The 14,149-nt window shown below is 39.5% G+C and overlaps 2 protein-coding genes across 9 annotated transcripts in view; one reads left to right on the forward strand and one right to left on the reverse strand.

Annotated features, from left to right (window-relative positions):
• hdac8 (histone deacetylase 8) overlaps positions 1–10,840 on the reverse strand; it is a 27,185-nt gene extending 16,345 nt beyond the window's left edge. For both annotated transcript variants that reach the window (XM_055021324.1, XM_055021323.1), the window contains exons 1-9: positions 10,624–10,840; positions 10,462–10,514; positions 9,259–9,389; positions 8,180–8,321; positions 7,181–7,293; positions 6,934–7,011; positions 6,395–6,503; positions 5,411–5,583; positions 4,772–4,866 (exon numbers count right to left, since the gene is read on the reverse strand). In XM_055021324.1, the coding sequence (XP_054877299.1) occupies positions 4,772–4,866; positions 5,411–5,583; positions 6,395–6,503; positions 6,934–7,011; positions 7,181–7,293; positions 8,180–8,321; positions 9,259–9,389; positions 10,462–10,514; positions 10,624–10,731 (1,002 nt within the window). In that variant the 5' untranslated portion in view covers positions 10,732–10,840. The remainder of the gene's footprint in view (positions 1–4,771; positions 4,867–5,410; positions 5,584–6,394; positions 6,504–6,933; positions 7,012–7,180; positions 7,294–8,179; positions 8,322–9,258; positions 9,390–10,461; positions 10,515–10,623) is intronic.
• Positions 8,783–14,149, forward strand: part of phka1a (phosphorylase kinase, alpha 1a (muscle)) — a 23,512-nt gene continuing 18,145 nt past the window's right edge. For 5 of the 7 annotated variants that reach the window (XM_055021312.1, XM_055021313.1, XM_055021314.1 and 2 more), the window contains exons 1-3: positions 11,735–12,043; positions 13,797–13,955; positions 14,039–14,086. In XM_055021312.1, the coding sequence (XP_054877287.1) occupies positions 11,966–12,043; positions 13,797–13,955; positions 14,039–14,086 (285 nt within the window). In that variant the 5' untranslated portion in view covers positions 11,735–11,965. Of the gene's footprint in view, positions 8,973–11,734; positions 12,044–12,065; positions 12,154–13,796; positions 13,956–14,038; positions 14,087–14,149 lie in introns of those variants that run through there. The other 2 variants (XM_055021318.1, XM_055021317.1) reach the window with 2 other exon arrangements.

Below are 14,149 nucleotides of genomic sequence, written 5' to 3' on the forward strand. Positions count from 1 at the left end.
GTGTGTCTGACAAATTTCAGTTTGTACTTGTAAATGAACCACAGGGGTTAGAGCTCGGCCCAATTCCCTTTAAGACAAAAAGAATTGGCCCAAGCTCTGAGCGGTAACGAGATAGAGCGTACGGTCTGCTCCGGCAGGGGTGAATGCGTTCCAGAAAGACGGTTCTGCAGATATGCTGCCGTAATCTCAGGCAGCTGGAGGACAAACTGACCACTTTTCCTCACTTTCATCTTCTGCTATTCTTGAAAATTAAATATTTGCCGTTATTTCAACTGTTAACTTTGTGTTTTATTTTACTTTTTTTTTCCCTCCAGAAATAAAACTTATGTTTTCTACCATGTGCAATAGTCTTTTATCAAGCAGAAATGTAGTCAAAATGTTTTAAGAACATTTTCACTCACTCTTACCAAAAGATACGACTCAGACACATTACCTACCCTCTGACATGTACAACTATTATTAGAAAGCAGTGAACTGTTGACCTTTAACTCGCATGCTGCTATCATCAGCCTGTATCACACAATGGAGGGTCAATCAGGATCAGCTAACAGCTATCCGACAATACAAGTCAACGGGGTTTTATGGCTGCCAACACAACTTCTACCTCTGCTACAGTTTGATACTGAAGTATATCACATGAAGCCATTGTGTGGGTTATCTGCACTGTAATATTTTGTCTGATAATCATTTAATACTACAACACCATTGTTGATGTGACTGCCTTGCTTTGATCGATGTGTTCTTTGACTCTTATTTTCAGGTTTATTGTGTATTTTCACAATCAAAACATGTATTCGCTGGCAAAATGTTGATTTCGATTAAGCACAAAATAAAACCTTTCTCAAACAATCTATGCAGGCTTTCTGCAGCTTTTGCCAGCTCAAATTTAAGACCTTTTCAAGATCATTGTGAATGAAATTTAAGACCTATACCTCCAAAGACATGGACAAACTTTGCCCAGCCAACTGGGAATACAATTGCATTTACGTTTTTGTAAACTCAAAAAGCTAGCTTGCTGGAAACGGTATGCTAGCAGTGAGTTACCAATCGCCTCAAAAGCTCCACAAGAAGGAAAAAAAAATAAAAAAATAAAAACACATATAGAAAATACAAGATTGTTCTATAAGTCAAGATTAAATTTAAGACTTTTGATTTACATATTTGATATTTACATATTTGGTTTCAGGTGATGAGAAACCTTGTCATAGCCTGTTTGGATGTACAACCGCTTGCGAAAGTATTGTGTATGCTTTTCCTTCTTCTTCAGAACTGATGCGCTCATTCGTGTCCCAATCAAATATATTGAGGTTGGTTGTCATAATGTTAAAAATGTGGAAAAAGTTGAACACATATGCTCTATAAACACTTTCTGCAGGGCAAAGTGTTTATAAAGCATAAACGCAATAAACATTTTGTTTGCTTCTACTTGAGCTTTCTTCAATAAGGACGCAGTTTCCTATTTGACGAACAGTTGCTTCCTCACAACCGAGGCCAAACTTATCATACAATGAGGCGCGTGAAAACGCTCGAAAACAGGCCGGGGCATTATCCCACAGTAATGAATGTGCGTATTCATGTAGTCTACAGTAGGGCAGGAGGGTACAAAGGTAGGTTTTGTTCCCCCATGTCGCTGGGACTTCAGCTTTGCTTGGCCATCATGGATAAATGCCCCGCTTATCGGCCACAAAAAAACACTGGCACACACACTTCTGTGCAGACTTAAAGAGCTGCAACATTGCAAAAAAAATAAAAATAAAAAAATAAAACATCCACATCTGTACACTAAAGGCGCAGTTAGTATGAAGCCAAGACGCCCCTTTGTTTTTTGACTCAAGTGTGTGAAGCCTCCTTGGGTTCTTCTTCTGCAGCAGCTGTCCGCACTGATAGCGCCTTTGTTTTCCACGAGTGCCCCTTAATGAGGTCAAAGGGTATTTCAGACCATTGAACGGCGACAAGGAGAAACAAGAGCTACCCTCATCTTGGCGCAATCGCACGGATACACACACACACACACACACACACACACACTGCATCTTTTTGTCTTCATAAGGACTTTCCGTCGACTTCCATTATCTTTTCCGAACTCTTTCTAGAACCACAACGTTAAAGATTATTTTGGTGTGACGTACAATCTCAGCCGAATGTTGCTTGGACTTTTTCACTCAGAAGTCGTTGTGCAGGACATAATTAATGTTGGTTTGTCTTGCTGAAATAATCGACACCTTCTCTGGCAGAAAAAAAGAAAAAGAAAGAAACTTAAACCGATCACTAAGATTGGTGTCAAAAAGAAAAAAACCCCAGCTGGTTCTAACTAAGCAAATAGGCTTGATCCACCCACTGGAAGTGTACTGCACTGAATAATATGTTCCAGCTGCCACCAAGTTCCTCAACCCTAATGGATGCTGAGATTTGCGCTCATTCTCTAAATGACCGTGTCAAATGGCACATCCTGTGGGGAAAAGATCTTGTTCTTTCTTACAAGGATCACTTATTGTGAGCTGAATAGAAAGCAAGCAAACGAACAAAAAACCAAGAGCTATACAAGGCAGTCAATGCTTAGCCTTCGCATGTCGGTTTAGTTACTGCGCCTCGTCTACTGCCACAAAAGTGCTGCGAGACTTTCCAGATTACTATTCTCTTCTGTATGAATCTGTAAAACAACTTCCATTTTAACCACTTAAATCATCTTGAATACTTGATATCGCTGTGATTTATGAGAAATACACACAAAAAAACTGATTTAAGGAGGGTTGAAGGTTTTTTGTTTCAGGGGATCTATTGAGAAAATTAAAATCAAAATTAGTCAAAAGAGTCTTTCTTAAGGAATGGTTTTACATGTGCACTTAAAGCAACGAGGATGGCTTGACTGATTAGAAATGATTGACCTCATGAACTAAAATGTCCAGAATGATGTCTGAGGTTTCATAATGTGAAGAAAATCCTTAGAATATTGTTCCACTAATAAGAAAAAATCCCTACAAGCTGAAAAATGAAGTCTGACGCCTTCAGATGAGTCATCTTTCTACTTTTAGCATCATTTGCTAACATAAAAATAGGAAAAAAAACGGAGGTTTGACTTTCTGCAATAGCTCCTATCTCAATGATCTCATGAGCATATTTCAAAATGAAGACACCTGGTTTCACCATTATAAAACTATGAGCCACATATATTCTTGAGATCACAGTGAACTGAGCCTAATGTAACAGATAATCTTTATGTGCAAGAGGGGAGTTTATACAGTAATCTGATATCATTTTCTTTTCCCCCCAAATAAATTCGCTTGTTTAAAGGTTACGTTAAAACATTAGACATTAAACAAAGTCTAATGTGACTCTTGAGGGAGGTCTGTATACGATTAAAAGCCACTGTACCTTCCTTTCCGTAGTTATATTTAGATTCTGTGATTATCTACATTTTAGATCCACAATCTGTAATTTTGCACGTTTTAAACATTTAGTTTAAGTGGAGGCTTTTGTTAATCACTCAGATTAGGTTCCAGTTCAAATATTTATGTGGAACACTTTAAGCTCTTTAAGTGAGCGTTGAGGGTTTTACCAAAGACAATTATCAATAAAATTTAAGACCTATGCCACCAGGGAGATGTACAAAAGAAATGTAGGGGACCACAACTGTGAAGTTTCTGGGGTCTTTTTGTGGCTCAACTTTGTGCTTCTCACATGCACAATGTTATACTAGGCTAGCGAGCTATCTAGCTAACTGCATAGAGAGCCATATGCTTGTTACTAATGGTCTGTCTTCTTTCTAGCTAGTTACCTAGCTAGATATGAATGAGTCATACGTTAGCTGCTAATGTAAGCATATGGCTAGCATTAGCCTGTTTGCTTTCCATTCAACTAGCTAGATAGAGAGCCACAAGCTAGCTGCTAATGGCGTGTTTACTTTCTAGCTAGGTCATTACATAGCCATATTGTAGCTGCTAATGAGCTACATGTTAGTGGTTTAAGTATTTTTTGATTACAAGCTAGCTAGCTGCTAATAAGCATGTGGGTCATTAGCAGCTAGCATAGTTGACATAAATTTAGATGTCAACTATCCCAATTATGTACATTTTGATACCAAGTACCAGTTGTTAAATGATTGTTTGTTTGGGTGCTGACAAGTATAGCTGGTTGTCACTGGTAGCTTTAATGGGCTTGAGACACAGAACGCAGTGAGTGAAGACATTTGCGGTCAACGCAAAGTTTTGAGACCTATGTGGCTTAAAAGTTTCCTTTCATTCTGATAGAGAAGTCCAGCAAAAAAACCTACATAGACTATGTAAGATTAAATACAAGCATGATTGATGTATTTAAGGCCGCCTTGCACTTCCTTAATGAAGTTAAGTCATTTTAAGGCCTTAATTTTTGATACATTAATTTAAGACTTTTTAAGGATGTGTGTTTTATAATGTCATAAATGTCTTTTTTCCCCATTTATTGTTTATATATGTTCTGTTTTAAAAGAGATTCCTCCTTTAAAACATCCCAACAGTCGGTCGGTGACCTTTCTGCCTCACAAGGCAGCTTGAGAGGAGGCTGTGTTTAACTGTCAGCACCCCCTGGCCATCTGACTCACCTGGACACAAACCCCCTTTATTGAGTTAACAGCCATCTTTGATTAGACGAGTGACTCAGCAGGACAGTTCTTAACAAGTGTGTATGTGTGTGTGAGAGGGTACGATGAATGAGAACATTTGTGCTCGTGTGGGAATATGTAAATGCGAGAAACTGCGGCAGTACGAGTCAGACTGTGGGGGTCCGTTTGTCGTACCTCGTGGTCGGGTATTTCTGAGGACAGCGTCTTTCCCAGGACCGTGGCGGTCAGGAACGTCCAACAGCGGGCCGTGTTGGCCAGGTTGTAACCTCCTGGAGACAAAAAACGGCAGGACGCAATGAGTTCAAGGATGAGCACAGCAACAATTTTATTCCTGTCATATCTTGACAGCTTAATTTGGTGGATCTGATTGCTACTAGGACAGTAGGCCAAAAGCTTATTACCCCTCTTCCCCACACAGACAACAATGAAGGAGTGATGATGAAGAGGGCGGATTCGAGGGAAATCAGGAGGATGACAAGAAGCGAGCAGGAGAGGAGGATACAGCGCAGAGAGAAAGTATGTAGGACAAGGAGGGAGAGGGGGAGAGAGGAAGAGAGGTCGGATTGTAGTGGAGTAAAATGGCTTCATTGTGTCACATAATTAGTCGCTATCATCTGGCCAAGGGGCTGAGGAGTCTGACACAGGGCGCCGTGTGTGAGGAAAATTCAAACGCACGCGAAGAATATGGCCCGCATTCTGGCATTTATGAAGTCACAGGTACGTTTTTGTCTGGAGGACGTTCAAAAACACATGGCCGGCCAGAATAACACGCACATAAACACACATACAGAGAGAGAGAGAGAGAGAGAGTACCTCCTCCCAGCAGCAGGGTAGGTAGCTGCCACTGCAGGACATGCTGCAGACATTTGGCCACCCCTACAGGGGTCATGTTGAAGGAGCACATGGGATCGCCTGCCATGGTGTCGGCGCCCAGCTGCATCAGTACGGCCTCCGGGTTGAACTGCGACCGCACCTCCTGCATCACGCTGCGGAGCAAGCGGAAACGTCTCCCGTCATGCATTTTAGTAAATACCCCTTCCAGTGACATCAATTCAGATGTCAACTAACCCAAATATTTACAATTTTATACCAAAAGCCTTTAGCGGTTATCGGAACACATCACTCGGGTAAAAACTGGAGGTCATGAATCACCGAGTGGCGCCAAAATACAATAAAGATCTGTTGTTGTTGTATCAACCTTCCAGACCTCTCAGGTCTCTCAGGTCTTCTGGTTCTGCTCTGCATCCCCAGAATCAGAACCAAACATGGAGAAGCAGCTTTCAGCTTCTATGCACCACAAATTTGGAATAAACTTCCAGAAATCTGCAAAATGGGTGAAACACTGAGCTCCCTTAAATCAAGGCTAAAAACCCAGCTGCTTTTGATTAATAGTAAGTGGAACACTAATCAACATATCTGATCGATTGATTGATTGACCTGCCAGCTTATAGTGGTTTGATACAATTCATTGTAGTTCTATATAAAACAAAAAAAAAAATCGCAGCTCTCTTAATTTTTTTGTATTTCCCAGATTAAAGGAGACGGGGTAATTAAAGTGGTCTTGCTCAATACAGCGACCGGCTTCCCCATTAAAAAAAGACATAAAAGGCTTTGAATTAAACAAAATTCACACTTTAATCTGCCTGCATTTACTCAGGGCACATTAGGAAAGAATTCTTTCGACCAAAATCAGTGGCGCTGCTAAAGTAAAACCTGAACTCTACCAAGGACCAAAGCCTAAAAGGTTTCAAATCAAAGCTTTTGCCTTCCTATTTATGTGTGAGCGATTTTATTCACCTGGTAAAAACCTGGAAGTATCTGTCGTCCTGGATGCCATCCTCCAGTGGGATGTTCACAGCGTACCAACGGCCTTTTCCGAGCCCCGTGTCACAGACGTCACCGGTGCCTAAAAATGGACGCCGTTCTTTTTAAGGACTCAGAATGAAGATGATCGTACAAGGATCAAAGCTCCTACACGTTTTCTTTTCAAAATTAGACTTTCCTGTACCGAACAGACCTAGTTTAAAAACCACATGTCAAGTTTAAACGGAACCCCAAACATCTAATGGAATTTTTTAGTGACTAAAAACTGAAGTCTGATGAGTAAAATGAGAAAAATCAATGTGCTAAATTGCAAAACACAGATATTTGGTCTTTAGAAAATAGAAAAAACTAATTGGAAAAGCAGAGAGTATTCCAAACAACTTCCCTTTTTTCCCCACACTTAATCCAAAACTGGAAACCCATATAAGCTCCTTCCAGACTGTTAAAGGTAGTAGGAACCTTGGGGAGCTTCTTTTTAAAGAAATAAAAACCAAACATCTTGAGTCACTGACCGGGAAAAAATCCAGGAGAAAACTTGTGCAGAGAAACCGTCATAACCTTGGATGTGAAACTGAAGGCCTCCTCCACACCTGCGCCACAGAGTAAAAACAAAGTTCATAGTCCACCAGGAAAAATGTATTCAACACTTGCTATCTTTACATAGCACTCGAAACTTTTCAATAGTTAGAAATGTAGAAATAAGACCCATCTTGAAGAGGATAAAGAGCTGCTCTCCATCTCTGTGTGTGTTGCCCGTACCGTCTCCATGATGCAGGTCAACGTCCACGTACAGCACCCGCTCATATTTCTCCCTCAGCTTGAGGATCCCCAGCACTGCATCGTTCACGTAGCAGAACCCCGAAGCCTCATCCCTGGAAAACAAAGACGAGAAAGAATCAGGACACTAAAAAAAAAGCGAATTTATATATATAAGTAAATAAAAAAGGTAACACTATATTTGAAGGGGTGTTCATGAATGTTTCTGACTGAAAATTCATTAAAAGTGTCAACTTTGCATTATTTGGTCAATAATGACACCTTAATGCAAATATGGCACTTTTAACAAAGTTTTAATGCAACTTTTAAATCAACTTTGCATTGAAAGCATCATTATTTACCAAATGACACTTCACGACAAGTCATAAACATTGAAAAAGTCTCCTTCATGTTCATGACAGATATGTTATGTCATGTTTATGTTGGTGTCATGACAGTCTTATGTTCATAAGATCAAAGAAAGTATTACCAATAAGGTAAATTAATTATATATATATATATATATATATATATATATATATATATATATATATATATATATATATATATATATATATATATATATATATATATATATATTTATCTCTCAAGAATTTGTTTTATGGCTACTGCATGTAAAATGGCAAATATGGACCCAGACTGAAGTAAATAATCTAGCTTATGCTTTACAACATTTTGTCGCATTACGTCGACACACTTCTATGCATTTAATTTGATTTTTTTTATTTTTTTTGACTAATAAATACAAAATGGTAAAAAATAAAAAAAAGTGAACTGAAAGAAAAATGGTTTATTGATTTTCATTTTTTACAAACAAAAAAATGTTGGTAATTTTTTTTGTGTGTGTGTGCTTTAGTACTTCCTTCACTTTCCTAAAGACCAAAGAAACACAGCAGAAGGCAAGCTATTAAACTAGAATAGACTCAGTTTGTCAAGCTCCTTCTTAAACTGGTTGACTACATGTGGAGCTGGAGAGCTTACTTTTTCGCATGGTGCCAGCCTCCCGCCCAGTTAATGGCCACTTCGCAGTTTTGCTCCAGCAGACACTCGGCTGCCGTCAGAGTGGCGCCCCCTACTGCTGCCGCATAGTCAAATATGCCCTCCACCACAGGACAGTCATAGCCTGGGGACAGAAAGAGACACGAGGAGAATAGACAAAAGAGCGTAATGTGACAAAAAAAAAAAAAAAAAAAACAGATACGCAAAGTTGACACTTGTGCTAAGTTTGCGCCTGTTTCCAGCTGCCTGGAAACTGGCGGGATTTTCAGATGGAAACGCCTTGAGACACCTGCAGTTGTCATGCCAGGCCACTGTATGGCGCTGTTATTTTTCAGAATGTCGAACGCACTCTAGCATCCACCTTATATCAAACAGTACCTCGTCTCCCATGAAGGAATTTCTGAGGTAACACATGTATTCCTTATTAGAAATCGATTTAAACTGGACAGATTAAGTGGCCCAGCTGAACCCGTCCAGCTTCAGTTGGTATCCGTCATCGCTTTCTTCCGGTTCTTCCGTCGAATAAACCCCACAGTCGCGCGTTCTGCGCATGAGCGCTTTTCACACCCCCGAAAGAAGCCTAACAGCTTCTTTAACCCAACACACCGGACGGGTGAACTTGGGGGAAAGTCACATTGGACACAAAAGGAGGAAGTTCCAGTGGGAAGAGCTGAGAACAGAGCAGAGGGAGGATGAGAGTGAGAGCGACAGATAAATACAGAGAATGAGACGAGGAAACCAAAACAAGACGGGTTAACCTGAGGACCAGTCGAAGGTTAGAAAATGAAAATCTCAGAAGATACAACTTTTATACAAGAGTGTTATACCGCCCCCTGGTGGCCACAGTCATGTTCGTACCCTTCTTTTCTCATCTGCAAATTAACTTCTGCATGCGCTGAACACACAGAACTTAAAACTAATTTAAAACATCAACACACACAGAATCTCTCAAAAACCTCTCTAAAATGCATGATCAAAGTGTGAAACATATTTTTTCTAGGGTCCTGTTTACCAGCTAAGAATGAATTATAACTTTAAGTTGTAGTTTGTGAATTCCCCACCCAGGCCGTAGTCGGCTGACTGGGGGTCATCGTTGTCTCCGTCCTGGCTGATCTTGTGCAGATGTTCCAGGTAGGAGTCTGTGTGGAACATGGCCATCTCTTCCATTGTGGCAGCTCGAGGTTTCACAACGCTGGAGGAAAGAGAAAAAAAAAAAAACAGAAAAACAACCTGAAGGGCTTAACCGGGGTCCCAATGGAAGTAAGCAACTGTGCACTACAATGTCAACATGCAAAAAAAAAAAAAAAAAAACTTTCTATGTTTAGGAAAATTACATAGAGGAGACATGCATTATAACCTTGGATGATATCTGCTTTTGAAACAAAGCTAAATAGTTGGGTTATCATGTAAAGTAGTAGAAACAGTAGCAATTACAACTCAGGTTTTTCTTTCTTTTTGGGGGGAGAGGGGAGGTGATGCTTTCAAACCATTAAAATGACAAATTTTGATTTAATTTGCCACATTACGTTGTAAACAACTTAAGCTAGCAGTAGAAATATCCTTTATTGTCCCCCATTGGAGAAGCTGAAAGTAAATGCATCCATGCATTTTTAGACTAAGACAAAAATAAAAAACAGAAAAGGAACAGTATCAGAGAATACTGTTCTATTTTTACAACTGGGTGGTCAGAAAAAGTTTTTTGTCCATATGCAGTAGTTTGTGCAAATAAATATATACACTTTTATGCACAAATGTATATTTCTGCATATAAGATACACTACTTGCATGCAGAGATCTAAACACGCATTGAGTTTGTCAGGAGCAGAGATGGATATAAGGACTGACAGCTGCTGGGGGGAAGGACATGCCATAATGCTCCGTAAGGATGCAAAAATCTCACTTATTTGCTGTGCAGCTCTCCAACAGCCTTGCTGCCTCAGAACTTAAAAATGTAACTAAAAAGAGATGCAAATCTTTTGAAAAACCCCAATTGTCCTTGTTTTTAAACACCTATTGTTTCTGCTCTCTGGATGCCATTTGAAAGTTGTTGGGGTTTTTTTTAGTCAACTCTGACTTGTATTGGGATAAGGATTAAAATGGATGCATGTTTCATTCATTTTGTTTTCCCAACAACAACAAAAAAGACAAATTTAAAACACTCAAATGGCTCACAAATATGTTTTTTGCAAGCCAGCATTTTTTATTTATTTATTTATTTTTTTGTCGACCTGTAAAGTTTCAAAGAGTAACCCTGAACAACTCACCTCATGTGTGGAAGCAGTCCGTAAGCTTCTATGAGGGAGTGGACCATACTCGCCTGGCCACGGAAAACATCGAGAAAATCCCGTTTAGACCAGACTTTCTGCGTGCGAATTCAAACCAAACAGAAGCTAACGCTGTTTCCAAACCCGTTTGTTTCTCCTCACCCTGTTTGGGACTTTGGATAAAGTGTCACACGTCTCGATGTACTCCGGGCTGTAGACATACGCCACTCTCCGTTTGCTGCTTCCATCACTGTGCTCTCTGGCACTCATTGGAGTTGCGCTGAATTGTGTTGAACGAGTCTGTTTAAAATGGTCTAAAAGCAAACAGTTAGCTAAAAGATGCCAAAAGGCTCTCTTGTCGCTGGTCTGGTGTTACATCGTCAACATTCCCCCTCGCTCAGGCGAAGTAACCGCTGCTGTGAAACAAGTAAAATATATATTTTTTAAAAAAGCAAAATATCAAAATTGAATAAGATATAACTCAATTTAGAAGTCTATCAAGTTAGATAGACTATACATAGTCTTTTTAAAGTGTTCATGTACGCTTTCATCTGCACTGGAAAGAGGGCGGAACGTTCTCAAGCCGGAAGGCTTCCAAGCAAGAACGAACGTAGACGATGATGCATTCTGGGATTTATTGTAGTCTTTTTACTTTTAAGACCTTAATATTAGGTCTTAAAAGTAATAAATATTCAGATAAATAAATATTTATTTATTTATCTGAATAAATAAATGAATATTTATTCATTTATTCAGATAAATAAATATTCATTTATTTATCTGAATAAAGATAAATAAATATTCATTTATTTATCTGAATAAATAAATAGATCTATTGACCAAATAATGTGCATTAAAAAGAAAACCAAAGGCACTGAGAGCTTTTTTTCCTTTTGTTTTGTTGTTTACTTCTTTTTTATCAACCCTTTTTGTTTTAGATGTTCAAATTTGTTTGTAAATAAAACTATTCTGCAGTCTATAAATTATATTTTCCATTTGAAAAAGTTTATGATGATTATGATTGTTTTGTTCAAGTTTATGACCTAATTTTAAGTTACGTGGTCATCTCTCTTTCTGAAATGTTGTTTGGTTTAAATATTTTCATCCTGTTAGAATATCTAATTTAGAGCGCAAATGAGAATTGGCATTAATGCCGGGCTAATTTTACGACAGTTAAAACTTCAATTAATACATATGCGCACTATCACGCATTGGAATTTTGGTCTATTCTCACTTCCTGTGAAGTGTGCTTTTACTTTGAAGGTGGCAGGAGTTGCTTCCGGTTGCGTTCTCTGCTCGGGTTCGTGTTCCTCTTTCTCGCCGTCTCCCGCTGCTGAACTGTGTTTATTGCAGCCAGACTGCAGCTGAGTTGTGCTTCGTTCAGGCTGTTAGTAATTCAACACAGCTCGGCAGAAAATGACCGCTCAGTCGAGAACCTAAGACAGTTTTTGTCCCGGACTGTGTGTACCCGCCCTGGTAAGGAGCGAGACCTTCACTTGCCAGCATGAGAAGTAGGAGCAACTCTGGCGTTAAATTGGACAACTATGCCCGGATAGTGCAGGAAACTATCCTACAGCACCAAGTGAGTGGCTAATGAGGTCCTGCATAACTTTGTCGACTTTAAGAGTTAAGCTGACACTTTTAGTGGTCGGAAACACAGCAGCCAGAGACGGAAGCTAAAAAGAGTTAGAGGTAAAGTGTATATTTCGCAAGTCTGTGTTGCTGTGTTTTTTTTGTTGTTGTTGTTGCGTGTTTGCAGTCACTTAGAGGAACTAAAGTCATGTCAGAAACTTGTAGTAAAGGTTTTCATGTGAGCCTGCACTATAGAAATGACTTTCTGAAAAGATATTTTGATTTGTACATAATTTTGCTTTTAATCCCATGGATTTTGTGAAAGATAAAAAAAATAAATTAATACATCTGAGAAGTTTATGGTACCTTCCAAATTCCAAACGCCTTACTGCAAGAATCTTTTAAATTATGTTGTTTGTTACCTTTATTTAGCTCAAATTTGTAACCACTTTGTACCAATTTCTTTGAGGCTGTATTTGCTGAGTCTGATCAGAATTGTTTTTTGTGTGTTATAAAACACACAAAGCTCATTTTTGTTTTAGCTGAACGATTAAGCATGACAAATGTGGCCTATAAAACAAAACAACAACAAAAAAAGCAATGTTTCGCTGGTTCCTCAAAATGGTAGTATATGAGTTTAGGGATGAACTGATATGAAAATTTGGGCTGGTACCGATATTTGATATTAGTACTTCTGTCATGGCTAGGAATGCATAATAATATTATCTGCATGGTATCGGTATCGCTGTAAAATTTAATATCGGACATTGGCTGATATTAAATTTGACAATTTTATAATGTCTTTTCATTTTTGTGGTGTGTTTACTTCATTCAAAGTAAAATTTGACTCCAGCTCGCTGCAATGTTTTTATTACCGTCTCTGGAAACATAGCTGCCATGACAGGAGGCAGATATTTTGATATGCTGTATAAAAGGTGAAGTACAGTATTAAAATATTTAGGTGCCGTTTTTATGTGACAAACCAGTGGCAATGATGCCTGCAGCACAGCGGCATCTTTGCTTTTCACAGATGATGTGGTTCTTTTGGGTCCTTCAGGTCCGTGCAAAAAATGTTTTCGTCTGAATTTCTCTCAGACCTGTTTTCTCTGAAACGGGAGGAACTGAATGTGAGGTCAATATCTGAACGTGAACGGTCAGTTCTTGTGGCTGTGTCCACTTCACTGCTCAAATATAGAGCACTTAGCCAACAGTCCTCCATTATCACATCTTGTTACAATTGAAAACTCTCTGGTGGTCCAGTCACGTTGCTCTGCATCTCAGTTTTTATGAGTCAGCTGCTTCGATTTCATTAAAACTCCTCAGCATTTTGGCTTCTACTGCAGCACTTCTGTTCCACCTGGCCGGTAGCCACGCTGTGGAACGGTTTTGCTCTGCTGGAAACAAAAGCTGCCTTGGTGCTGAAAGAGCCGACTGCCACTGTGAGCTAAAGAACTGTGAAGCAGCAACACTTGAGAAAAGCAGCCGAACAAGCAGCTGCATATTTGGACACAAACTACTACTTTCTGTCCTTCTGTGTTATAAAATCATATTAAAGCACACTGAAGTGTCCGGATGTAAATATTTTAGTAGGACATCATGTATCGTCTCCAATTACGTTGGGTTGGGATTAACACTCGTTTTCATCCCAAATATTTTGTTTTCATCCCAAATATTTTGTTTTTGCTTTCACCATGCCTTCCATCCCTGTTGCTAAGCTTTCTCATCATCCATATGAGAAACTGTCGTTGTGGTGTGTTGGGCAGGATCCGGTGACGGGTCTTCTGCCAGGCAGCACCGACCATCCAGACGCCTGGGTCAGAGACAATGTGTACAGCATTGCGTCCGTGTGGGCCCTCAGCCTGGCCTACAGGAAGAACGCAGACAGAGACGAAGACAAGGCCAAGGCCTATGAGCTGGAACAGGTGGATGTGTGGATGGACTCAACGTCTTCATTTAGGCTGCAATACGTTAAAAACCTTTGACATTTCACCCTTTCTACCCGTAGAGCGTGGTGAAGCTGATGAGAGGTGTTCTCCAGTGTATAATGAGGCAGGTAAGATCATTGGTGTTGCTTACCTACAAAAGGATTTCACAGTCGAAATTCTAGGAAAGTCAA

The sequence above is a fragment of the Poeciliopsis prolifica genome, unplaced genomic scaffold, assembly GCF_027474105.1.
Source record: "Poeciliopsis prolifica strain line A6 unplaced genomic scaffold, Auburn_PproV2 SCAFFOLD075, whole genome shotgun sequence".
Lineage (NCBI taxonomy): Eukaryota > Metazoa > Chordata > Actinopteri > Cyprinodontiformes > Poeciliidae > Poeciliopsis > Poeciliopsis prolifica.